The sequence below is a fragment of the Eumetopias jubatus genome, unplaced genomic scaffold (assembly GCF_037043125.1).
Source record: "Eumetopias jubatus isolate StellerSeaLion01/CBP00866 unplaced genomic scaffold, mEumJub1_p1.0 scaffold_3, whole genome shotgun sequence".
NCBI lineage: Eukaryota > Metazoa > Chordata > Mammalia > Carnivora > Otariidae > Eumetopias > Eumetopias jubatus.
The window spans coordinates 119,556,411-119,584,172 of record NW_028274809.1 but is presented as its reverse complement, the minus strand read 5'-3'; the positions used below and the strand labels follow the sequence as shown (position 1 = coordinate 119,584,172).

The following is a 27,762-nucleotide window of genomic DNA, read 5'->3' as shown; positions in this document are numbered from 1 at the left end:
TCTCTTTTTTGAGGTGAGTTTTTCTGTCTTGTCATTCTTGCAGAATGTGGTAGCTTTTCTATTTGTAGAGTTTCAGCTAATCTTTTCTCAGATCTCTGATTGAGTTCGCAGGTGTTCAGAATGATTTGATAGCTATCTAGCTGAATTCCTGGGACCAGACAATACTAAGATCTTCTACTCCTCTGTTATCTTGGACTATCTCCTCCATGTATTTTTTAATTTCTTATTTGATTTCTTCATTGACCCAGTGGCTGTTTAGTGCCATATTGTTTAGTCTCCACATGTTTGTGCTTTTTCTGTTTTTTTCCTTGTAATTGATGTCTAGCTTCATTCATACCAGTTGTAGTCAAAAAAGATGCTTGGTATGATTTTAATCTTCTGAAATTTATTTAGGCTTCTTTTGTGGCCCAACATGATGTATCCTGGAGAATGTTCCATGTGCACTTGAAAAGAATGTGTATTCTGTTGTTTTTGGATGGTATTTTCTGTATATGTCAAGTCCATCTGGTCTAATGTGTTGTTCAAAGACGCTGTTTCCTTACTCACTTTCTACCTGGATGATCTATTCATTGATATGAGTGGGGTGTTATAGTCCCCTACTATTTATCATATTGCTATCAAGTTTTCCCTTTGTGTCTATTAATATTTGCTTTATTTAGGTGCTCCTATGTTGGGTACATAGATAACTACAATTATATCCTCTTGTCTATTGATCTCTTTATCATTGCTGGTCCATTCTTCTGCATCCTCTAATCTACCTTCAATTCCCTCTAGTGTATTCTTTATTTCAATTATTGTATTTTTTTTCTAGTTTTTTTTTTTTTGTATTCTTCAACCCTGATTGGTTCTTTTTTTATATTTTCTTTGTTGAAGGTCTCACTGAGTTTATCCACTCTTTTCTCTAGTCTGGTAAACATCTTTATGACCATTACTTTAAACCCTTTATCAGGTAGGTTGGTTATCTGTTTTGTTTAGTTCTTTCTCTCTTTTAGGTTTTTGTCTTGTTCTTTCATATTCCTCTGTCTTCTCATTTTACTTGGTTCTCTGTGTTTGTTTTTATGAATTAGGGAGAACAGCTGCTTCTCCTAAACTTAAGGAAATGATCTTGTGTATGGTTGTCCCTTATGTAGACTATGTGTGCCTGGTCACTTTGGCTGCCTGGCTGGAGCTGTGCCTGGCGTGGGATGGGATTCCCAAGGCATTCTTTGCTAGAGCTACCCTGGTGGGATGGCCTGAGCTGAACTAGGCATGTAAGAGGATGTTCCTAAGTCTCTCTATGCTGAGGGTGTCCTGGAAGGACAGCTGAAGCTGAAGTGCGTATAAGCTGGCTGTCTTTGGGTACTCCACACAGGGAGCACCCTGGCAGGTAGCTGGTGCAAATGCAGGCTCAAGCTATAGGTTCCTAGGCTTTCTGTGTAGGGTGGTTGGAGCTGAGGTGTGTATGGCCCAAGGGGTTCTCAGGGCACTCTGCTCAGGGTATACCCTGGTGAGTGGTGCAGAACCAAACTGGTGTGGGCCAGGAGTGTTCTGGGGTGCTTTGCTCCTGTGTCACCTTGGTGTGATGGCTGGCATTGTAGTGAGTGCTGACCTGGGTTGTCCCGGTGTGTGCCATGCTGGAGCCACCTTGGTAGGACAGTTGGGCTGATGTGGGCTAGGGGCCTAGGGCTCACTGAGGTCGTAGACTGGCTAGGGCACCCAAAGTATTCTCCCATCTACACTATCAAGGTGGAAAGGGAACAAACTGTGGCACTCAGCAGTCCCTCCAACTTAGAGTTTTCTAGCAGCTCCCCACACTATTTGTCAGAGTTTTAGGGTTGGCTCTTTTATATTCTAGTTGCTCTTTTAAACTGTGGCTTTTTTTTTTCCCCACACAAACGATGGTATTCATTAGCCCTTCTAACTTGGAGAGAGTTCTAGGGGCTCCTCTGCTGTTTGGGAGGGTTCTGGGGCTGGTTCCTTTATATTCTAGTTACCTTTTTAGACTGTGGCTTTTTTCCTGCACCCCAGGGCAGATGAATCCACTCATGGTCCTTAAGTACTGCTGTTGCTCCCCACTGCCGTTTGCAGTGTCAGGGGTGGGGATTCTTTTTCGTACCGTGTCTCCATCTTTTGTGGTGCAGAAGCTATTCAGTCAGCCCTCCGGAGGAATTCCTATGTAAATAGGTGTAAATTTGGTGTGTCTATGAAGGAGGTCTGAGTTGAGAGTCTTCCTGTGTCACCGTCTTGGAACAGACCTTCCAAGTTTTCTCTTCTTCCTTCCACCCACCCCTAAAGTGCCACACCAAGACAGCTACTAATGCAGGAGATTGATTTGATTTGACCCAAGAGCAGCTTTGACTGTAGAGGGGGAGAAGGTATTCTGCCAGTGATGTGTGCCACCTTATACTTTTGCAGAATGAATCTTATTCCCAGAACTGTAAGTGGAAATTTTCCCATTTCTGCCCCATCTGCCTCCAGCCTTTCATATGTATTCTGCAGCAGTGGTCAAACAAATGTCTTTTACTCTGCTCTTTCTGGGTAATGAAGAAATTTCCCTTTTCAGAGTATATCAGTATAACATTCTACTCATAACCCGGATCATTTTATTCTCTGAAAAGTGTAAATTATTCACTTCCTTCTCCAAATTTCTTAATATTTTTAAGTCATCCCAAGAAATGGAACTCTGACCTTCAACCACTGCAAAGCTAAACACTGAGGCAATAGGAATGTTTTCTATAGTGACTCAAGTTTAATGTCAAGTTCTGGTTATAAACGAACAAAAACCTTTCTTTAATTCACTGAGCATCTTCTTCCCTATCCTGCTCTCTCATGATCCAAAATCTTAAGTGCTCTTTTTTTGAAAGTTTAAGGTTTTTCATATGTACTACCTGGTGCCACTTTGAAGTGAGTATTTAATTCCAGGAGTCATTAAATTACTGAATTACTTCATTTTGTGGAATAACTCTCCTGAACAGTCATTCAAAAAAATGTTCACTGAGCGAATACCATATTTTGGGCATGTTTCTGGGTGTTTAGGATTCATCAGTAAAGTCAACAATGAGACCTACTCTCTCAGAGCTTCCATTGTAGGAAACAAAAATATACAGTAGTGCCTGTCGTTTCTTAGAAGGTAATAACTGCTATGAAAGTATGTATGTAGATGAGGGTAAGGAGGTTCACAACACTGCAGAAGCTGCATGTAACCTTCATTTTTAATTTTAACTTTTTATTTATTATACGAAGTGGGGAACTGATTCCTGTAAGACTTTGTTACTTACACCTGATCACACATTAAAAAAAAAAAAGATGAGTGATTTAGCCTGAGTTCTTGTTTCTAATAGGATGTTCCTTTCATTAAATAAGTCTGTCCCATTACTATGATTAAAGTCCCAGATGTGCATCAGATTAAAAGTCTTGCATGTTCCAAGTGAAAATCTAAGCGGCATTTACTGGGCAAAAAAATATGTTAAAAAGATTTGTTTTAGTGATAAGAGAGGTGAATTTTATAAAGCTTTAAACAAATTTCTTTATAGAGAACTGCCATGTCAGGTTGTGAAACTGGTTTCACTCTTCTTCCTTCTGTGTTATATTTTCTAGAGTGGAAACTGAAATGTGAAATGCTGAGAAAATGACGTTTTGTGGGTTTTGTCACTAACTGGTAGGTCCCTTTGAACTTGCAAATGACTGTTGTTTCCTTCTTTTAGTTTAGCTACTTGGAGAAGCTTCTGTTGGTTCATGGAGCTTGGAATCATTTTCGAGTGACGAAATGCATATTGTATTGTTTCTACAAAAATGTAGTGTTATACATTATTGAGGTAAGAAAAGAGATACACCTTCTTTCATGGAAAAGTTAGGTCTTTCTTTGACATCAGGCTTGGTAGTTTAGGGTTTTTTTCCCCCATATTTGTATCACTTAAATTACCATTACCTAATTCTGTTTTAGGTTTTCACTCTAAGTTATTCAGTAAATTTGAATCTTCTAACCCCACCATCCTGACTTAAAAAATACTTGTTAAGCCTTTAATTTGGCTATGGAAATATATTTTTAAATATTTTATTTTGAAATAATTATAGATTCAAAGGAAGTTACAAAAATATTTTTAGGAGGTCCTGTGAAACATTCACCCAATTTTCCCTAAAGAACACCTTGAATAACTCCAGGACAATACCAAAACCAGGATATAACCAACAGAGTTTTTTCATATTTCACCAGCTTTACACATACTTGTGTGTGTGATTCTGTGTACTTTTATACACACGTAGACTGATGTAAACACCATAGAAATCAAGGCAGAGGCCTCTTGCCCTCCCCAACCCTCCCCCAATGATATAGACCTGTTCCCTCACCACAAGGATCCCCCTCATGCTATCCCTTTATAGCCACATCCATCCCTAACCCTGACAGTGACTAATCTGTTCCCTATCCTGGTAAGTTTGTTCTTTCAAGAATGTTATGAAAGTGGAATCATGTAGTATATAACCTTTTGAGATCGGATTTTTTCAGTCAGTATAATTCCCTTGAGATCGATACAAGTTATTCCCTGTATCATTTGTTCCCTTACCATAACATTTATCATCCACCTGTTGAAGAGCATTTGTGTGTAGGTTTTGTGCAAACACAAGTTTTCACTTACTTAGGACAAATATCCAAGAGTACAATTGCTGGTTCATATGGGAAGTGCATGTTTAGTTTTAAAAGAAACTCCCAACTATTTTCCAGAGGGACTTTACCATTTTCAGTTCCCACCAGCAAAGCATCTGTTATCTTGTTTCTCTGGATCTTTACCAGCACTTGATGTTATCACTATTTTTTTAGCCATTCTGATAGATGGGTAGTGATACGTCATTGTGGTTTTAAACTGCATTTCCGTAGGGGCTAATGATGTTGAACATCTTCTCATGTACTTATTTGCTATCTTCATATCTTCTTCTGTCGTCTCAATAGTCTTTCAGAGTACAAAAGTTTTTAATTTTGATGTGGTCTGATTTATATATTTTCCTTTTATGGATCATGCTTTTGGTTCTATGTCAAAAAACTCTTTGCCTAGCTCTAGATTCCAAAGATTTTCCTCTATGTAGTTCTCTAAAAGTGTTTTACACTTAATGTCATGGTTCATTTTCAGTTAATTTTTGTGTGCAGTGGAGGGTTTAGATTGTCTAGTTATTTTGCCTATGTAGATCCAATTACTTCAGTACTATTTAATGAAAAGGTTATCCTTCCATTAAATTGATTTTCCACCTTTGTCAAAAATCAGCTGGGCAAATAATGAAGAAATAGAAAATATGAACAGACTATAGTAAGGAGATGAGATCAGTAATCAAACACCTCCCTGGAAAATTATACCAATCATTCAAAGAAAAATTAACACCAATCTTCCTCAAACTCTTCCAAAAAGTAACACTTACAAACTCAAATCCATCCATGCTGTTGCAAATGGTGGAATCTCATACTTTCATTGGAGATATACATATATATATGTGAGTGTATGTAACCTCATTATCCATTCTTCTATTGATGAACACCTAGGTTGCTTCCATATTTTTGCTATTGTAAATAATGCTGCAATAAACATAGAGGGGCATAGATCTTTTTGAATTAGGAGGTCTCCTTTCTTTGGCTGGGCCATTTACAAATATTATTAGTTGCAGATGCTACAATTTGCTGAAGCCATAGACAAAATCATTCTGAACCTTTACAACTCAGTATCATTCTTTACTGAAGCAATGCATTATTGGACAATGAGATCTAAATATTTCATTGAAATTATTTTTTGATAGAGACAGTACAGTAACAAAGAATGAAATAAAAATTCTAAAATAAATGGACTGGCTTTCTGTTAGGCTCAAATACTCAAGCTTGATTTTGTTTACATTTTGGTAAAATCCCATTTGATGACATGGAAAAAAAATGATAAAGTACTTCAGTGAATGGAAACACTTAGGTCAATATAAAACTTCTTGAACTTTCTTCTCTTTCAGCTTTGGTTTGCCTTTGTTAATGGATTTTCTGGGCAGATTATATTTGAACATTGGTGCATAAGCTTGTACAATGTGGTAAGCATTCTCCATCTTTATTTGATAGCATGCTGTTTATGTCTGGGAAGTGTATCTAAGTCAATCATCTGCACATAGCAGGCAGCACAAATACATCTTTAGAGCCTTTGTTGCTACAACACATCTTGCAGAAGCCCATACTCTCCACACATGGTTTCAATCATAGGAGATCATTCTATAGCAACTACATTAAATTTCTATACAATGCATTTTGATAATATGTCCAAAACCTCCTTACTATATGCCTGTACAATGTTTTTAGGCTTTTAAGCCAAGTAATTATTATTGAACTCTACTTCTTTCCATTCTACTTAATACATATAATACATTTATTTATATCTGTGTATGTGGGTGTGTGTTTATAGTGTAGTTCCCCAGCCTTTTAAACCTCCTGGTAGAAAATTTGTCCTTTTGTAAATATTTTAACCCTGTGTTTGTAGGAAATGATGAATTTTGATATGAAGTCCTATAATAAATAAATGGAATCTTCTGAAACTAACAATCCCATACCATTACTTAACTCATTTTAAATTAAAAAACTAGAAATAAACAGTATGGTTAAATGGTTTTTTAATTCACCTTTAAATTTTTTGTTTGTTTATTATTCCAGTTTAAAGATTAGAGGTCAGGGAAACCTAGCATAAAAATTAGGCTCCCAGTGAATGTATCATGACCTTTCTTTTGTACTGCATTATCTTAACATATTAGAATCTGGATCCATAACATTCTGTCTTCTAGCAGCTTGAATTCTGAAACAGCACAGACAAGTCATTGAGTGTCCAATAATATAAAAATGTCTAGTGCTATGAATAGTTACAGTTGTGTACATGTCAATTCTAGACATATTTGCCTAGAGCACTATATCAGTGAACCTGAGGTCATACACATATTTGTCTCTACCAGGTGACAATACTCAATTTTTTTTTTTTTTAAGTTTCCTGGGCTGGCAGAATCTGTGTGTGAGAAAATTCACTATGAATGCATAGGCCACAGGTATTGGTCAATAGAATTTTATATATACATATATATATATATATATATATATATATGCAGTAAATGATGGCTTCAGTGGGAAACTTAAAATTGTGGACATTTTAGGATAATATGATGACTTAATATCCACTGACTTATTAAATCTTATCTCATTACATATATATTTTACAGATGGGAGAAAGATGAAGCCTCGGACATCAAATAGTTACTGGCCATAAGAGAGCTAGATTGCTTATTTAATAACTACATTTAAATAGGTATTCATACTGTTTCTGGAGGTCCTGCATTATTTCTGCTTCTGCCCATGCATGACTAACTGCTATAGGAATTACCCTCCTACCAGAAATAACCTACAGTGTCAGCCAAAATATATAAAACAATGGTTTTCAAAAATTAAACAAAAGGCTGCTCATGGCTGTGATCCTTGAGAGAAGGACTATTTCCAAGCCACAGTGCAAGAAGATGGATCCAAAAGAAAGCCCAGGTGTCTTAATGAGTTGAAGACACAGAGGTTGGAGCTCAGTGGGCCCAGGTAGCTAGAATGTCAAAGAGGAAACTGTACTGAGAGAGAGACAGAAAGAATGACTGAAGATCTATAGAGAGCCCCCTTGAGACTTTGGTTCTAGTTTGTGTATGCATGAGAAAAATCTACCCAAAGCTAGGGAAAGAACTACCAGAAAGCATTAGGATGAATTCTTGGAGTTAATTCAGGGCTAGGAATAACTAGTTACATATGATATTGGGAAAACTTAATCAAGTTACACTTTTAAAAATAAGGATAAATTAGACCTATAATAAACACTATTCTGGGCCCATCATAAGAAAACTTAAAAGCAACCTTAAAAAAACCATCAAACTAATTTGCAAGTCACTTACCTGCAAATCAGACACAGGCAAACAGTATTTAAAGAGCTGAGCTGTCCTTCAACAGGTGATGGATAAAGAAGATGTGGTTCATATATACAATGGAATATTACTCAGCCATCAGAAAGGATGAAAACCCACCATTTGCATCGACATGGATGGAACTGGAGGGGATGATGCTAAGTGAAATAAGTCAAGCAGAGGAAGTCAATTATCAGATGGTTTCACTCATATGTGGAACATAAGGAATAGCATGGAGGACCACAGGGGAAGGGAGGGAAAACTAAATGGGAAGGAATCAGAGAGGGAGATAAACCATGAGAGACTCTGGACTCCAGGAACCAAACTGAGGGTTACAGAAGGGAGCGGAGTGGGGGGATGGGGTAATCGGGTGATGGGTATTAAGGAGGGCACATGTGGTGATGAGCACTGGGTGTTATATGCAACTAATGAATTGTTGAACACTACATCAAAAACTAATGATGTACTATATGTTGGCTAATTGAACATAAAAAATAAAAATAAATAAAAAAGAAAAAAAAGAAATAGAGGCTAAGGGGGCTCCAAAGCCACAGAAAATATCTAATATATACAAATAAAGAACAAAATTAAGTACTCAAGAACACAGAATTCATAGTTGTGCATCCAATAAAAGATATCGGTCATGCAAGAAATAGGAAAATAAGATCCATAATGTGAAAAATAAGTCAATGAGAGCAGATACAAAAATTGTTGTTGGAAAGAGTAGGTAAGAACTTAAAACAGGTATTTTAAATCTTATAAACATGTGCAAGAATATAAAGGAAGAAATGAACATAATGAGAAAAACAGAAGATATAGAAAAGAACCAAATAGAACCTTATGATGAAAAATACAATAGAAAATGGACATTTTTCTGGATGGGATTAAGAGCAAATTAGAAACTTCAGAAATAGGATCAGTAAATATGAAGACATAGCAATTATAGAAGCACAGAGAGAAAAATCAGAAAAACACACAAATGTTCTTCTTAACCTAATTGTTGCAAATCTGTGACCAAGAGAATAATCTTTAAATCAACCAGGTAAATATTATGTATAGAAAATAAATGTAGGAGTAAAAGCAGATTTCTCATTGAAAACCATGCAGGGCAGAAGACAATGGAATATCTTTAAAGATCTTAAAGAAAGAAAAATCCATTAACCCCAAATTCTATATCCAGCTAAAATGTCTTTTGAAAATAAACCAAGAAAATGAAAATATATCACCAGAAGACCTATAATACTTGAAATGTTAAAGGAAGCTCTTCAAACAAAAGGAAAAGTATACCAGGATGAAATTTGGATCTATCCAAAGAAATAAAGAGGAACAGAAATGTTAATTATATGGGAATTAATAAAAGACTTACCCTTTTCCCCTCATTTTCAGTCATGATGACAGATAACTGTTAAAGCAAAATTCATTATGTATTCTGGGATTTGTCATTAATTTAGAATAAAAATGTCTGATAAGTATAGCACAAAGAATGGGAGGAGGGATTTGAGAATGTACTATTATTTGAATTTTGTGATACATTGCATATATATATACTGTAAACCTTAAAGAACTAAAACCCCCAAAAGTTATGGCTAATGAATAATGGAGATAAAATCTTAATATTTCAATTACTTCAAAAGAAGTCAGTAAATAAGGTAGAGAGGAAGATGAAATGCAACAAATAGAAAAAATAGGAAGATGGGAGATTTAAATCCAACCACATTTATAATTACACTGAAATGTAAGTGGTCTAAATATTTAATTAAAAGGCAGATATTGTCAGATTGGATTAACAAAATCAAAACCTACTTCAAATATAAAGGCACAGATAGGTAAAAAGGAAAAGGATGGGAAAAGATTTACTTTGTAAACAATAATTTAAAAAAAAAGCCAAAGTGGCTATATTAATAACAGAAATAATAGCCTTCAGAAAAATAAATATGGCTAGTGATGAAGATTGATATTTCTTAATTATAAAGTGTTAACTTGTTGATAACACAGAATTCTATGTAAGAATAACATAGCTTATTAGAAACTAATTAGAAATGAAGCAGATATTGATATAATTAAATGGCAAGTTAAGTAAATCAACACTTACATTCAGAGACTTAAACTCTCTTTAATGAACAGGGTCTGGGTGTCCTAGCCAACCTACCACCTCCACGAGCCCTGGGACCCCAATCTACACCAGCACCAGCCATTGGTTTCTGATGAGCACTAAGTGCTTCTATGAAAAACCTACAGCTAACATCATACCTAATGGCAAAGCCTGTTCCCTTAAGATGAAGAACAGGAGAAGAATGTATGTTCTTACCACTTCTATTCAACATCATCCTTAGGTCCTAGCCAGTGTAATAAGACCAAAAAAAAAAAAAAAAAAGGATTGACAAAGAATAATGCTTGCTTTAGTTGCTGTCAACATTCTGTATAAAATTCTAGAAAATCTACATAGGTCATATGTTGTGTTAGATTGTTATAATAAAGTCCCCCAATTTGTCCATGCCCTTCTGTATCCACATTTTTGGTGTACCCACTCACACTGACTCTGAGTTTGGTCATGTGATCGATTTAGCCAATGAGACAACAGCAGATACAAGAAGCCCAAAGATGTGAAAAATGCTTGCTCATTGAAGCTTGCACCATCTTGTTGCTCTTTGTGAAGAATCCCTGGTTAAACTGCCATAGAAACAGAAACAATATGGAGCAGAAATATGTCACTTCTATCTTCCTGCTATTTTCCTCTCATTTTCTCTCCCCTCTCCTCCTTTCCCCTTCTTTCTCCTTTTTTAACTTCTCCCTTACTTCACCATTTTTTTTCTATTATTATACCTACTATTACAAGGTTCCCTCCTTGACAAGGTCCAGAGGGAACTTGGATCTTAAAGGTTCATGTATTTTTCATTTAATATGGTTGCTAGCATAATGATTGTTAGTAAAATATTTGAAGAGTAAATGAGTAGGAAACATCCCTTTGTTTCTGATAATAATTATCAAGATAAAGAATTCTTGTGTATTTTTTTTTAATCTAACATTCACAACACTATTTACTGAGTAACTACTACCTGCCAAGACCTGGCAAGTGAACTAGCTTATAAAACCAACTGGTTCTTATGAGGGATACAGATATCATTATTGGTAGATATATTGGTCAGTACCATGCCTATTATTTAAATATCTAGATATTCAATTTATTTTTATGCTCATTAAATAGAAGAAATTTATTCATTTTATGCTCATAAAGCAACATTTACAGTTTCAAATCAGAAAATTTAAGTCATGATTTGTTAAATGTGTTTAAATCTATGTGACTCATTAATATCGTCTTTGTAAATAATTTTTGTTTTTAAATAGCATAAGACTTACCAGAATATGCAAAAACAGTTCTGTGTACCCTTCAACCAGTTTCCCCCATAATGATATCTTAATAGTTGTAATACATTATCAAAGTCAGGAAACTGACATTGCTACAATATTAACTCCATTACAGACTAAAAGTTCTTTTTACTAAATCCTTGTTTTCTATGTAGATTTTCACTTCATTACCCCCTTTTACTCTGGGGATCTTTGAACAGTGTTGCAGTCAGAAGAGCCTGCTTACACATCCACAGCTCTACAGGATTTCTCAGGCAGGGAATACTTTCAACACAAAGGTAAACAGAAGATTTATTGCAGGCCTTTCATCTCAACGCCAAAGTTACCTTTGGTCTTTTCCTTTTCTGATGCTTAAAAAAATAATTTACAAACCAAGGGATGCAGCCCTGTGCAATCATTTACCTTGTAGTTTAGTTTATCCAGGAAATTGAGGTTTAAATAATAATATGTGGGGAAGAGAAGCCTTAAAGAGAAAGAAGCAAGGCACCATGTATGGTCCCACAAATTGTGCACTGAGCAGCTTCAGGAGGCATGTTGTGCAATGGGGCAGTCCTGGAAAATACTTTTCTTCGTCTTTTTAGATGAGACAAGTGATTCTTTTGGAATGATTTCTTCCTGGGATCATGGAGTTGAGATTTAACAGGGGAATTAAAGGGATTTTATAGGCCATAAGAGTAAACCTAATTGCATCTCAATCATTAGTGAAGCTTTAAAAAAATATAGACACCTGCAAGTATCTTTTCAAATTAGTGTTTTTGTTTTCTTTGGCTAAATACCCAGTAGTGCCATACTAGATCACATGATCATTATATTTTTAACTTTTTGAGGAACTTCTATACTGTTTTCCATAGTGGGTGTAGCAATTTGCATTCCTACCAACAGTACACAAGGGTTCCTTTTTCTCTACATTCTTACCAACACTTGTTATTTCTTGTATTTTTTATTTCAGCCATTTTGACAGGTGTAAACTGATATTTCATTGTGGTTTTAATTTACATTTCCATGATGATTGATGTTGAGCATCTTTTGATGTGTCAGTTAATCATCTGTTAGGTCTTCTTTGGAAAAACGTCTATTCAGGTCCTCTGCCCATTTTAAATCACATTGTTTTGGGGTTTTTTTGGTTATTGTTTATTTTGTTCTTTATATATTTTGTTCTTTATATATTTTGCATATTAATCCCTATGCACTCCTGTATTTATTGCATCATCTGCAATAGCCAAAATATGGAAGTAACCCAAGTGTCCACCAATAGATGAATGGATAAAGAAGATGTGGTATATACATATATACAATGGAATATTACTCAGCAATAAAAGGAATGAAATCTTGCCATTTGCAATAACATGGATGGACTTAGAGGGTATAATGCTAATTGAAATAAGTTAGAGAAAGACAAGTACCATATGATTTCACTCATATGTGGAATTTAAGAAACAAACAAGTGAACAACAACAAAAAGAGTAAAAAAGTAGACTCTTAAAAACAGGGAACAAACTGGTGTTGCCAGATGAGAGCTGGATAGGAGGATGGGTGAAATAAAAGGAATCAAGAGCACACTTATCATGATGAGCACTGAGTAATGTTTAGAATTATTAAATCATTATATTGTGTGCCTGAAACTAATATAACACTGAATGTTAATTTTACTTTGATAAAAAAATATAGACACCTGGAAAAAACATGGGCCTTTTAAATATATTGCTTCATGGCTCAGAATATGGTCTATCTTATAAATATTTTATCTTTGTACAGAATGATTAAATTAGGTCAAATTCTTATTTTCTGTCCATTTATTCTATCAATTATGGAAAGGAACTAAAATCTCCCAACTGAAAGTATGGATTCATCTCTATCTCTTTGACGTTCTATCAGTTTTGCTTCACATACTTTGAAGTACTCTTATTAGGTGTATAGATGTTTAGGATTGTTACATTGTCTTGATTGATCGCTTTTTCACTAAGAAATTACCTTTTTAAAATCTGTTTTGTCTGATACTAGCATGACCGCTTCAGCTTTTTTAACTGTTTCTGTATCTTTTTCCATCCCTATAACCTATTTGTGTCTTCATATTTAAAGTGTATTTCTTGTAGGCAGTTTATAGTCTTGCTTTGTTATCCAATCTGATAATATCTGTCTTTATACTGAGTGTTTAAAGCATTTATATTTAATGTGTTTATTGATGTGTTTTGGTGTAAACTTACCATCTTTCTATATATTTTCCATTTTTCCTAATAAAATTTGTTTCCTTGTTTTCTGTTGTTCTGATTTCTTTTGGAATAATTTTTGTGAATTCTATTTCATCTCCTTGTTGGCTTCTTAGGTTTAATTCTTTTTTTTTTTAAGAATTTGTTTAGGTTTTATACATCTTCAGGTTAGTATAGTCGACCTTCAAGTGATATACTAATTCACACACAGTATAAAAAACTTAATGGTATACTTCCATATCTCTCCTTCTGACTTTTGGACTGTCATACATGTTACTTTTACACCCCATACTATATTCACATTTGTGTTTGAACATTTTTAAAAGTGATTTAAATAGCAAAATAAATACTTTTGGGGTTTTTTTTAAAGATTTTTGTTTATTTATTTGTCAGAGAGAGACTGAGCAAGCAGGTGGAGCGGCAGGCAGAGAGAGAAGCAGGTTCCCTGATGCAGGACTCGATCCCAGAACCCTGGGATCATGACCTGAGCCAAAGGCAGACGCTCAACCAACTGAGCCACCCAGGTGTCACAGCAAGAGAAACACTTAAATCTTTACCCATATATTTATTATTTCCAGTGATCTTCTATCCTTTGTGTAGATTCACATTATTATTTGTTGTAATTTCCTTTCTGCCTGAAGGACTTCCTTTAAAATTTCTTGTAGTGCTAATCTGCTGGTGATGAACTCTTTCAGCTTTTATATATCTCAAAAAAATCTTCATTTTACTTTTACTTTTTAAAAATTTTTTATTGTTATGTTAATCACCATACACCATTAGTTTTTGATGTAGTGTTCCATGATTCATTGTTTGTGCATAACACCCAGTGCTCCATGCAGAACGTGCCCTATTTAATACCCATCACCAGGCTAACCCATCCCCCCAAACCTGTTTGTTTTTCAGAGTCCATGGTCTCTCATGGTTCGTCTCCCCCTCCGACTTACTCCCCTTCATTCTTCCCCTCCTGCTATCTTTTTTTTTCTTAACATATATTGCATTATTTGTTTCAGAAGTACTGATCTGTGATTCAACAGTCTTGCACAATTCACAGCACTCACCATAGCACATACCCTCCCCAATGTCTATCACCCAGCCACCTCATCTTTCCAACCCTCCACCACTCCAGCAACCCTCAGTTTGTTTCCTGAGGTTAAAAATTCCTCATATCAGCGAGGTCATATGATACATGTCTTTCTCTGATTGACTTATTTCACTCAGCATAACACCCTCCAGTTCCATCCATGTCGTTGCAAATGGCAAGATCTCATTCCTTTTTATGGATGCATAATATTCCATCGTGTATATATACCACCTCTTCTTTATCCATTCATCTGTTGATGGACATCTTGGCTCTTTCCACAGTTTGGCTATTGTGGACATTGCTGCCATAAACATTGGGGTGCACGTACCCCTTCAGATCCCTACATTTGTACCTTTGGGGTAAATACCCAGTAGTGCAATTGCTAGATCAGATGGTAGCTCTATTTTCAACCTTTTGAGGAACCACCATACTGTTTTCCAGAGTAGTTGTACAAGCTTGCATTCCCACCAACAGTGTAGGAGGGTTCCCCTTTCTCCACATCCCTGCCAACATCTGTCATTTCCTGACTTGTTAATTCTAGCCATTCTGACTGGTGTGAGGTGGTATGTCATTGAGGTTTTGATTTGGATTTCCCTGATGCCGGGTGATGTTGAGCACTTTTTCATGTGCCTGTTGGCCATTTGGATGTCTTCTTTGGAAAAATGTCTGTTCATGTCTTCTGCCCATTTCTTGATTGCATTATTTGTTCTTTGGGTGTTGAGTTTGATAAGTTCTTTATAGATTTTGGATACTAGCCTTTTATCTGATATGTCATTTGCAAATATTTTCTCCCATTCTGTCTGTTGTCTTTTGGTTCTGTGGACTGTTTCTTTTGCTGTGCAAAAGCTTTTTATCTTGATGAAATCCCAATAGTTCATTTTTGCCCTTGCTTCCCTTGCCTTTGGCGATGTTTCTAGGAAGAAGTTGCTGTGGCTGAGGTCGAAGAGGTTGCTACCTGTGTTCTCCTTTAGGATTTTGATGGACTCCTGTCTCACGTTTAGGTTTTTCAACCATTTGGAGTCTATTTTTGTGTGTGGTGTAAGAAAATGGTCCGGTTTCATTCTTCTGCATGTGGCTGTCCAATTTTCCCAACACCATTTGTTGAAGAGACTGTCTTTATTCCACTGGACATTCTTTCCTGCTTTGTCGAAGATTAGTTGACCATAGAGTTGAGGTCCATTTCTGGGCTCCCTATTCTGTTCCATTGATCTATGTGTCTGTTTTTGTGCCAGTACCATACGGTCTTGATGATGACAGCTTTGTAATAGAGCTGGAAGTCCGGAATTGTGATGCCGCCAGCTTTGCTTTTCTTTTTCAATATTCCTCTGGCTATTTGGGGTCTCTTCCGGTTCCATACAAATTTTAGGATTATTTGTTCCATTTCTTTGAAAAAAGTGGATGGTATTTTGATGGGGATTGCACTGAATGTGTAGATTGCTCTAGGTAGCATTGACATCTTCACAATGTTTGTTCTTCCAATCCATGAGCATGGAAAGTTTTTCCATTTCTTTGTGGCTTCTTCAATTTCTTTCATGAGTATTTTATAGTTTTCTGAGTACAGATCCTTTGCCTCTTTGGTTAAATTTATTCCTAGGTATCTTATGGTTTTGGGTGCAATTGTGAATGGGATCGACCCCTTGATTTGTCTCTCTTCTGTCTTGTTGTTGGTGTATAGGAATGCCACTGATTTCTGTGCATTGATTTTATATCCTTCTACTTTACTGAATTCCTGTATGAGTTCTAGCAGTTTTGGGATGGAGTCTTTTGGGTTTTCACATACAGAATCATATCATCTGCAAAGAGTGAGAGTTTGACTTCTTCTTTGCTGATTTGGATGCCTTTGATTTCTTTTTGTTGTCTGATTGCTGTGGCTAGGACTTCTAATACTATGTTGAATAGCAGTGGTGAGAGTGGATATCCCTGCCGCGTTCCTGACCTTAGGGAAAAAGCTCTCAGCTTTTCCCCATTGAGAATGATATTTGCTGTAGGTTTTTCATAGATTGGCTTTTATGATATTGAGGTATGTACCCTCTATCCCTATACTCTGAAGAGTTTTGATCAAGAAAGGATGCTGTGCTTTGTCAAATGCTTTTTCTGCATCTATTGAGAGGATCATATGACTTTTTCTTTCTTTTGTTAATGTATTGTATCACGTTGATTGATTTGCGGATGTTGAACCAACCTTGCAGCCCAGGGATAAATCCCACTTGATCATGGTGAATAATTCTTTGAATGTACCGTTGGATCCTATTGGCTAGTATTTTGGTGAGAATTTTTGCATCCATGTTCATCAAGGATATTGGATTGTAATTCTCCTTTTTGATGGGGTCCTTGTCTGGTTTGGAGATCAAGGTAATGGTGGCCTCATAAAATGAGTTTGGAAGTTTTCCTTCCATTTCTATTTTTTGGAACAGTTTCAGGAGAATAGGTATTAGTTCTTTAAATGTTTGATAGAATTCCCCTGGGAAGCCATCTGGCCTTGGGCTTTTGTTTGTTGGGAGATTTTTGATGACTGCTTCAATTTCCTTAGTAGTTATAGGTCTGTTCAGGTTTTCTATTTCTTCCTGGTTCAGTTTTGGTAGTTGATACCTCTCTAGGAATGCACCCATTTCTTCCAGGTTATCTAATTTGCTAGCATAGAGTTGCTCATAATATGTTCTTATAATTGTTTGTATTTCTTTGGTGTTGGTTGTGATCTCTCCTCTTTCATTCATGATTTTGTTGATTTGGGTCATTTCTCTTTTCTTTTTGATAAGTCTGGCCAGCGGTTTATCAATCTTGTTAATTCTTTCAAAAAACCAGCTCCTAGTTTCGTTGATCTGTTCTACTGTTCTTTTGGTTTCTAGTTCATTGATTTCTGCTCTGATCTTTATTATTTCTCTTCTCCTGCTGGGTTTAGGCTTTATTTGCTGTTCTTTCTCTAGCTCCTTTAGGTGTAGGGTTAGGTTGTGTATTTGAGACCTTTCTTGTTTCTTGAGAAAGGCTTGTTTGTATTGCTATATACTTTCCTCTCAGGACTGCCTTTGCTGTATCCCAAAGATTTTGAACAGTTGTGTTTTCATTTTCATTGGTTTCCATGAATTTTTTTAATTCTTCTTTAATTTCCTGGTTGACCCATTCATTCTTCAGTAGGATGCTCTTTAGCCTCCATGTATTTGAGTTCTTTCCGACTTTCCTCTTGTGATTCAGTTCTACTTTCAAAGCACTGTGGTCTGAAAATATGCAAGGAATAATCCCAATCTTTTGGTATCGGTTGAGACCTGATTTGTGACCTAGGATGTGATCAATTCTGGAGAATGTTCCATGGGCACTAGAGAAGAATGTGTATTCCATTGCTTTGGGATGAAATGTTCTGAATATGTCTGTGAAGTCCATTTGGTCCAGTGTGTCATTTAAAGTCTTTATATCCTTGTTGATCTTTGGCTTAGATGATCTGTCCATTTCAGTTAGGGGGGTGTTAAAGTCCCCCACTATTATTGTATTGTTGTCAATGGGTTTCTTTGCTTTTGTTATTAATTGCCTTATAAAAGTGGCTGCTCCCATGTTAGGGGCATAGATATTTACTATTGTTAGATCTTCTTGTTGGATAGACCCTTTAAGTAAGATATAGTGTCCTTCTTCATCTCTTATTACAGTCTTTGTTTTAAAATCTAATTTGTCTGATATAAGAATTGCCACCCCAGCTTTCTTTTGGTGTCCATTAGCATGGTAAATGGTTTTCCATCCCCTCACTTTCAATCTGGGGGTGTCTTTGGGTCTAAAATGAGTCTCTTGCAGACAGCATATTGATGGGTCTTGTTTTTTAATCCAATTTGATAGCCTGTGTCTTTTGATTGGGGCATTTAGCCATTTACATTCAGGGTAACTATTGAAAGGTATGAATTTAGTGCCATTGTATTGCCTGTAAGGTGACTGTGACTGTATATCGTCTGTGTTCCTTTCTGATCTATGCTGCTTTTAGGCTCTCTCTTTACTTAGAGGACCCCTTTCAATATTTCTTTTAGGGCTGGTTTTGTGTTTGCAAATTCCTTTAGTTTTGTTTGTCCTGGAAGCTTTTTACCTCTCCTTCTATTTTCAATGACAGCCTTGCTGGATATAGTATTCTTGGCTGCATATTTTTCTCATTTAGTGCTCTAAAGATATCATGCCAGTCCTTTCTGGCCTGCCAGGTCTCTGTGGATAGGTCTGTTGCCAATCTAATGTTTCTACCATTGTAGGTTACATATCTCTTCTCCCGAGCTGCTTTCAGGATTTTCTCTTTGTCTCTGAGACTCGTAAGTTTTACTATTAGATGTCAGGATGTTGACCTCTTTTTATTGATTTTGAGAGGGGTTCTCTGTGCCTCCTGGATTTTGATGCCTGTTTCCTTCCCCAAATTAGGGAAGTTCTCTGCTATAATTTGCTCCAATATTCCTTCTGCCCCCCTCTCTCTTCTTCTTCTGGAATCCCAATTATTCTAATGTTGTTTCGTCTTATGGTATCACTTATCTCTCGAATTCTGCCCTCGTGATCCTGTAGTTGTTTCTCTCTCTTTTTCTCAGCCTCTTTATTTTCCATCATTTGGTCTTCTATATCACTGATTCTCTCTTCTGCCTCATTTATCCTAGCAGTTAGTGCCCCCATTTTTGATTGCACCTAATAGCCTTTTTGATTTCGTCTTGGTTAGATTCTAGTTCTTTTATTTCTCCAGAAAGGTTTCTCTAATAATTTCCACGCTTTTTTCAAGCCCAGCTAGTATCTTAAAGTCATGATTCTGAACTCTAGGTCCGACATCGTACTAATGTCAGTATTGAGTAGGTCCCTGGTTAACAATGTCCCCAGCAAATATACTCTATACAAATCAGAAAAGACCTGAAACCAGGGGAAAAGAAAGGGAAAGAAAGGAAAAAGAAAGAAAAAAAAAACAGAACAAAACAAAAAAACAGAATATGATCAAATATGATCAGGCTAGTGCATAGATCAGTGCCACACACTAGATTTTGGGTGTATTTTGGTCTGTTAGAAGAAAGTGCCTCCTAAAATTTTAAAGGAAGAAAGACTTATATATGTACAAAATAAGGGTTGATACAATGAAGGGATGGAAGATGACTGTAAAGATGAAACTTATAAAAGGTTTTATAAACGGAATTGATAAGAAGTTGAAAGAAGAAAGAAGATTTAAAAAAAAGAAAAAAATGGGAGAGACTGTGATCAGGAAGGAGACTAGAACAAAGCCATACACTAGTGATTTAGGGTATATTTTGATCTGTTAGAGGAAACTGTATATCAAAATTTTAAAGAGAGAACAACTTATATATATATGCCAAAAATAAGGGTAACTACTATGAAGGGATAAAATATGACTCTAAAAATGAAAAATAAAAAAATTTTTTTAAAAAAGGGATTGATAAGATGTTGGTTGAAAAAGGGAAAAAGAAAAATTCAAAAAAAAAAACAGTTAAAAAATTAACTTTGAAAAACTAATGAATCATGGTAAAAAAGCCATGAATTCTATGTGCAGTATTCCCCTAGCGCTGGAGTTCTCCCGTTCTCCTTGATGGGTAAACTTGGTCTTGGCTTGCTGGCTGTTCGTGCTGATTTTCTGGGGGAGGGGTCTGTTGCCGTGGTTCCCAAATGTCTTTGCTGGAGGCTGAATTGCCCTGCCCTTTTCGGTCTGGGCTAAGCAAGCTGCTTGGGTTTGCTCTCAGGAGATTTTGTTCCCTGCAAGCTCTCGGTACAGCTTTGGAGGACCAGGGTGAAAATGGTGGCCTCCCACTCTCTGCCCGGAGGAGCTGAGAACTCAGGGCCCCGCTCCTCAGTGCGCCCCAGAGAAAAGCAGTCAATCACTCCCATCTCCTCGGTCTCCGGCCACACTCCGCACTCACCCAGCCTGTGACCGAGCGTTTCTATCTCTGGCACCCGACCCCGTGTGGAGTCTCCAAACCCAGCAGATCCCTGCGGTGCACTCCTGCGCCGCTCCTCCTGGGGGAGGGAGGGGAGTCTCCCTGCTCTGCTGCTTGTTGGGTCCCTGCTGGAGGCGCAATGGCCCAAGTGGGCCGGGGATCACAGTTTATGGCAACCCCGAGCTGCAAGCCCGCGCCTCGGCTCCGTCTCTGCAGCCGGCTTCCCCGCTCCGATACCTGGGAGCTCTGCTGCACTCAGGCACCCCCCGTCTTTCTGTGACCCTGAGGGTCCTGAGTCCACACTGTACCGCGAGGTTTCCACCCCCCCGCTTAGCCACTGGAGTGACGTCCCTCAGCGGAGCCGACTTCTAAAAGTTCCGATTTTGTGCTCCGTGTCTCTATCACTTGCCGGTAGTGGCCGACGGAGGCCCCCTCCCCTGCCATCTATCCTCCCGAATATCGCCTCGGATTCACTTCTCCGCACGTCCTACCTTCCAGTGAGTGGTCGCTTCTCTGTTCAGAGAGTTGTTGCTACTCTCCTCTTTGATCTCCTGTTGAGTTCGTAGGCGTTCAGAATGGTTTGATCCCTATTCAACTGAATTTCTGAGACCAGACGAAATCCAGGTCTCCTACTCCTCCGCCATCTTGCTCCGCCACCCATTTTACCTTTACTTTTGAAAGTTATTTTTGCTTGGCATAAAATTTTAGGTTGATAGTTTATTTCAGCAATTTCCATTATCTTCTTACTTGCCTTGTTTTAATGTAGAATTACTGTTATCTTCATCTTTATGACTTTAATATGTCTTTTTTCATCTGGCTGCTTTGAAGATCTTTTTCTTTATTACCAAATTTGAGCAATTTGATTGTGATGTCTCATTTCTTCATGGTTCTTGTGCTTGGGGTACTTTGAGCTTCTTGGATCTGTAGGTTGATAGTAAGAAGATCAGCAAACTATGGTCTATAGGCCAAATCTAGTCCTCTGCCTGCTTTTATAAACTTTTATTGGGAAGTAGCCATGCCCATTCACTTAAAAATTCCCTGTGATTACCTTAAAGTTACAAGAGCAGAATTGAATAGTTGCAATGGAGATCAATGTGGACCCCAAAGAATATAAAATATTTTCCATTTTGTCCCTTACAAGAAAAGTTTCCTGGTTTATAGTCTACATCAAATATAGAAAATTTTTAGCCATTGTTTTTTCAAATATTTTTTTCTGGTTGACCTCCCCTCCTTCTGTTGCTTCCAATTATACATATATTAGATCACTTGAAGTTATCCAAAACCTCAATGAATCTATATTTTTGTTTCATACATTTTCTTCTCTGTTAAATTTTGGGTATTTTTAGAAATTATTTTGTCTTCAATTTAATTCTGCATATCTATGTCATTAATTTTTCCTTTTGCAGTGTTGAATCTGCATTACTGCCATCTAGTAAATTTATTATCTCAAAAATTGTAGCTTTTAATCCATAGAATTTCTATTTGGAAATTTTTTATATCTTCTATTTACCTACTTACCATTTGAACATAAAGAATAGAGTTATACTTTTCAACATCCTTATCTGCAAATTCTAACATTTATGTTGGTTGTGGGTTGGATTTAATTGATTTATTTACTTCCTTATTTTGGGTAGTATTTTTCTGTTTTTGCATGCCTGGTAATTCTGGATTGGATGTCCAATATCATGAAATTTACCTAGGTGATGGATATTTTTATAACTATGAATATTTTTTCTTTACATTTACTTTTAAAAAACTTTTTAGTGAAGTAGTTGACACACAATGCTACATTATTTCAAGTGTAAAACATAGTGATTCAACAAATTTATACATTATGCTATGCTCACAAGTGTAGCTACCATTAGTCACCATACAACACTATTACAATACCATTGACTATATTCCCTATGCTGTACCTTTTATCCCCATGACTTATTCATTCCACAACTGGAAGCCTGTATCTCTCATACCCCTTCACCCACTTTGCCCATCCCCCTACCCCCCACCCCTCTGGAAAACTTCAGTGTGTTCTCCGTATTGATGGGTCTGTTTCTGCTTTTTGTTCATCTATTTTTTAGATTCCACATATAAGTGAAATCATATGGTATTTGTCATTCTCTGCCTGACCTATTTCACTTAGCATAATACCCTCTCAGTCCATCCATATTGTTGTCAATGGTGGATCACATACTTTTGTTTATAGCTGAGTAATATTTCATTGTGTGTGTGTGTGTGACACACACACACACACACCTTTTTTATCCATTTTTCTATGGATGGACAGTTGGATTGCTTCCATGTCTTGGCTGTTGTAAATAATGCTGCAGTAAACATAGGGGTGAATATATCTGTTTGAATTAGTGTTTTTGTTTTCTTTGGGTAAATACCCAGTAGTGGAATTATTAGATTATACGGTATTTCTATGCTTAATTTTTTGAGAAACCTCCATACTGTTTTCTACAGTGGCTGCACCACTTTGCATTGCCACCAACAGTGCACAAGTTTCCTTTTTCTTCATATCCTCTTCTACACTTGTTTTTGTGTGTGTGTGTTTATGATTTTAGCCATTCTGATAGATATAAAACGATATTGTGATTTTGATTTGCATTTCCATGATGATTAGTGATATTGAGCACCTTTTCGTGTGTTAGTTGGCCATTTGTATGTCTTCCCATTTCTAATCAGATTATTTTTTTGGTGTTGAGTTGTAGAAGTTTTTAAATGTATTTTGGATATTTACTCCTTATTGGATGTATCATTTGCAAATATCTTCTCCCATTCAGTAGGTTGCTTTTATGTTTTGTTGATGGCTTCCTTTGCTGTGCTTAAAAGCTTTTTACTTTGTATTACCATGACTGTTCTTGAATTTTGTTCTGGAAAACAAGCAAGTTAACTGGAAACAATTTAATCCTCGTGGATCTTCATCTTAATATTAGGAAGAACAGGAGTTGTGCTAAGTCCAAGGATAATTTTTCTCCAGTACCAAGACAAAAACTTCTATGTATTCTACCCAGTGTTCCATGAGTCTTGAGGTTTTCCAATTTGGCATTAGCTGCGTTTTTAAACCAGTTTCTTACATTCTTTCCTAAAAACAGCTTTACTCCAGGAAATTTAGGTCACAGGACAAAATATGCTTTTTCCACATTTTTTTCTTCTCTAGTCCTTTATCTGTAAGTCTTCCTGGCAAGCATAAAAATAACTGATATATTTAGAACCAAAAGAACAAAGATTTGTTTTTGTTGTTCAACCATCTCCTAACCCCAAGGTGTACCTTTTTTTGACCCTAGGGATTTTATATTATTAAGATTTCCTCTAAGAAAATTGTATGTGGTTTATTAAAATTTATTTTGACTAGAGTCTGGGTGGAGATGTAAAGATGCAGAGTTTATCATATGAAATAAGGTATGAAATTATATTTAAAATACTACAACCTAAGTATTGAAAATATTTTTATTTCTTTTAAAAATTGCTTCTGGTTCTTTTTCATTGGATAATTTTGGTCTTTATAATTTTTTATAACAAATATTCTATATTTGAGTTCTACACATTTATATTTAATGAGTTTTCTTTTCAAATAATATCCCATACTTTCACAGTCATTTCTTTTAGAAGTAGAAGAAATGGAATTTTTCCATCTCTAGGAAAACATTTTGGCTTTATAACTGTTTCAAACTACAAGCATATTTCATAATGTCACGTTTTTAGGTTTAGAACAATGTACTATCATAACTTTCTTGCCTTGCTTTCTTCTAGGTGTTTTGGTTTCAATGTTTAAATGCTTTGATCCATTCCTTCATTCTCTTCTGGATGCCCATGAAAATGCTGGAGCATGGTAATGGCTTCATTGTTTCATATATTCAACAAAGAGCATGTTTTTCTCACTGGGGCCAATATTTCTGTGTTTGTGTGTGTGTGTGTGTTTATGTGTTTGTCTCCACAGAAAGAACTCAAGGCAAAAAAAAAAAAAAAAAAAAAAGGAATTTAAAAATATTTACCTATATGTAATATTACAATTTAGTTGAGATTTAACGGTTAATCTTTAGAACACATTTTCTTTGTCTTTGACATATATAAATTGAAAATTAGTGCTTTTGTTGTTAATTTGTAATAAATATTTGAGTCAGAAGGTTTGATGGAAAACACAACAGTTCTAATGAATTATAGATACCTTCTGTAAGTTTGAAATTTATGTCTATTTCTTGTTTCACTTCCCAAACTTAACACTTCAATTTAGACTATTACACAAGTTCAGTATACTTTATTATTAGACCAAGTCTCCTTTTCCTGATGTACAATTAAAAAAAAAACAAACATTATGTGTGAAGTTTTTCTACAGACTGATCTGGGTCTAACACATCTAAATGTAGGAGACATACTTCTGAAGTATGCTATTGCTGTATAATGGGTTCACAGCCACAAATTAAGGTATAAAGTGTAATTATTTTTCTTTAATCAGATTTAATTTTCATTGGGTATTACTAGCGATATGTCCTTTATTGTGGACATATTTTTTTAAACATTGAGTTTGAGTTGCATGTGTTTGTGTTTGTTGGTATTTAAAAGAATGGATCTGCCATTAATATAGCTAAAGCCCTTCCTTGTAAAGAAAACGGGCAAAACTTTCAAATGATGACAAATACAGCAAATCACAAGCTTACAAAAAGTTCCTTTTGGTATGGAAGTGTGTGGGGCTCTTTGGATCTGCTCTCCACCCAAATAAGCCAAACTGGTCAAAACTACAAAAGCACAACTCTGGATATTGTCCTAAAGACAAATGAAGAAACATTTATTCAAGCGAATCTACTGCAACTCAGTAAGAATGTCAAAAGCCTGTGGCATTGTAGCCATGACCTACTCCTTCTCTCTCTTACTCACAACCTGCTTGATGGAAACTCCACTGCAGGCAGATGTGGTAAGGGTGTAGGACTACTAGTCTTCTCAATTATCAATCAGGGTTACCATATCTCACAGGAGGGGCAGGCTACCAGCATTTCTCATACCCCCAAATCTGAGGTAAAGAGGCAAAATTCCTGATGAGTGTGTCCAGGAGGTTAGAACTCCCCTTTGCCAATCAACTTATATCCATCTCTACCACAGGCATTACAGGCTAAGAATATTGGGTTCCTGATCACTTTCACCACAGCTTGCTTGTAAGGCAGAGAATCTCTAAGAGATTGTTGGGAAGGCAAGCCAAGAAGACCAGTGACTACAACTTCACTATCACCAAGAGTAGTGGCAGTAAGATTTTGCCTATGGTGAGAGGTAGTACATAAGAAGAGAGAGCTCCAAAACTCTTCCCAAAGGAAGTGACTATTTGAAACAGACTAGGGGGAGAGTTCAAGTCTAGGGATGTTCTCAAAAATACCAACTCTTCCTCGTTGAGACTGATAAGCTAAATCATAGGCCTACTAATTTACTAGAATGAAACAGAGACAGAGACATAAAAATAGCTCTCCTGAGGTGGGAACAAACCTCAAAGACTTGTGTCAAAATTATCCAAGCCTGAATTTAATTGTCTCAGCCTGATGTACAATTTATGCCCCAGAACACTGTCAAAAACCATAGACTAACCCCTGGGTAATTAGTGGACCTTAACAACTGGTGTAATGCCAAATGAGTCAGATAGCTTAATGGAGAAATCAGCAAAAAACAGTCAGGACAGACCAGATAACGCCAAGGGGGCTTTGCTTGCCCAGCACTGCACCTTCCAAGGTGCAGTACCAAGGTTTAGCCCTGGGGAAACAGACTTCACTAAAATAGCCAGCCGAATCACAAAACAAATAAACAAGCATCAAAGCAAATATACGCCTTAAAGGGAGGGGGGGATTAGTATCCAGAGTAGCTATAATATATTGTGTAAAATTTCCAGTTTTCAACAACAACCAAAAAGTACAAGACACACAAAGAGACAGGACTGCATGAGCCACACACCAAGAAGCAGGTAAAAGAAACTACTTGTGAGAGGCTCTACATGTCAGATTTAACAAAGAGTTTAAATTAGCCAATATAAACATGTTCAAAGAGCCAAAAGAAATGCATAAAGGTATGAAGGCATGGAGGCACATCAAAGATTGCCAATTAAGAGAGAGAAATTTAATAACCAAATGAAAATTCTGGGGTTGAAAATTTTAATTAAAAAAATTCATTAGAGTGACTCAATGGTAGATTTGAACTGGAAGAAGAAATTATGAAACCTGATCTTACATTAATAGAAAGTATTCAATTTGAAGACCAGAGAGAAAGCAGAATGAAGAAACATGAACACAGACTCAAAAAATGTGAGAAGCCTTTAAACACACCAATCTAGGCATATGGGAGTATAAGAACAAGAGCAGAAAAAGAATGAAATAGAAAAAATATTCATGGAAATGGTAGCTAAAGAGCTTCAAATTAGCTTAACAACATTAATGTGTACATCCAAGGGGGCTCAGTGAACTTTAAATGAGATAATTGCAAAGAGATCTATATCCAGACACATTGTAGCAAAAATGTTGAAAGCCAGAAACAATGGGATAATAGTGAAAGCAGCAAAAGAAAAATGACTCAGGTACAAAGGAGCTCCAAAAAGATTTTCAGATGACTTCTCATTACACACACAAAAAATGGAGGCCAGAAGGCAGTGGGATGACAAATTCAAAGTGCTTAGAGAAAAAAATACCTGTCAACCAAGAAACTTAAGCCCAGCAAAATAATCTTTCAAAAATGAAGGCAAAATAAAGACATTTCCATATAAACAGAAAAATGAGAGGATTTCTTACTATAATACAAACTTTTCAGGAAATATTAAAAGGAAGTTCTTCAGATTAAAAATAAGTAAACCAGTCCACAAAGAGCCTTGGCAAAAATCTTCATCAAAATATCAACATACCAAAACTAGAAATATATATAAGGTTATATATAAACACCAGATGGCATTATGCCAAGAATGCAAAATTGGCTTAACATCCAAAAATAATGTAATACATCATAACAGTAAAGGATAGAAACTACATGATCATCTCTATAAATTCAGAAAAAGCATTTGACAAAAGCCAACACATCTTCAGGATAAAAGCAGTCAACACCATAGGAATAGAATGGATCTTCCTCAACTGATTAAAAAAAATCTACAAAAAACACAGTTAACATTTTGCTTAGTGGTGAAAGACTGAATGCTTTCCCCTAAAATCAGGAACAGGACAAAAATATCATTTCCAACATTCCTATTCACTATTGTACTGGAAATTTTAGACAGTGCAGTTGGGCATGAAAATGCAATAAAAATCATCCAGATTAGAAAAGTAAAAGTAAAATGATCTCTATTTGCATATGACAT

General features: G+C 36.3%; 1 protein-coding gene across 1 annotated transcript in view; it reads left to right on the top strand.

Moving 5' to 3' along the window:
• The window catches only part of LOC114211960 (phospholipid-transporting ATPase IB-like), a 229,618-nt gene that overhangs the window by 108,904 nt on the left and 92,952 nt on the right, over positions 1 to 27,762 (top strand). Inside the window, exons 26-29 of the mRNA XM_088021973.1 lie at positions 3,684 to 3,794; positions 5,959 to 6,033; positions 11,433 to 11,555; positions 24,201 to 24,279. Of these exons, the coding sequence (XP_087878099.1) occupies positions 3,684 to 3,794; positions 5,959 to 6,033; positions 11,433 to 11,555; positions 24,201 to 24,279 (388 nt within the window). The remainder of the gene's footprint in view (positions 1 to 3,683; positions 3,795 to 5,958; positions 6,034 to 11,432; positions 11,556 to 24,200; positions 24,280 to 27,762) is intronic.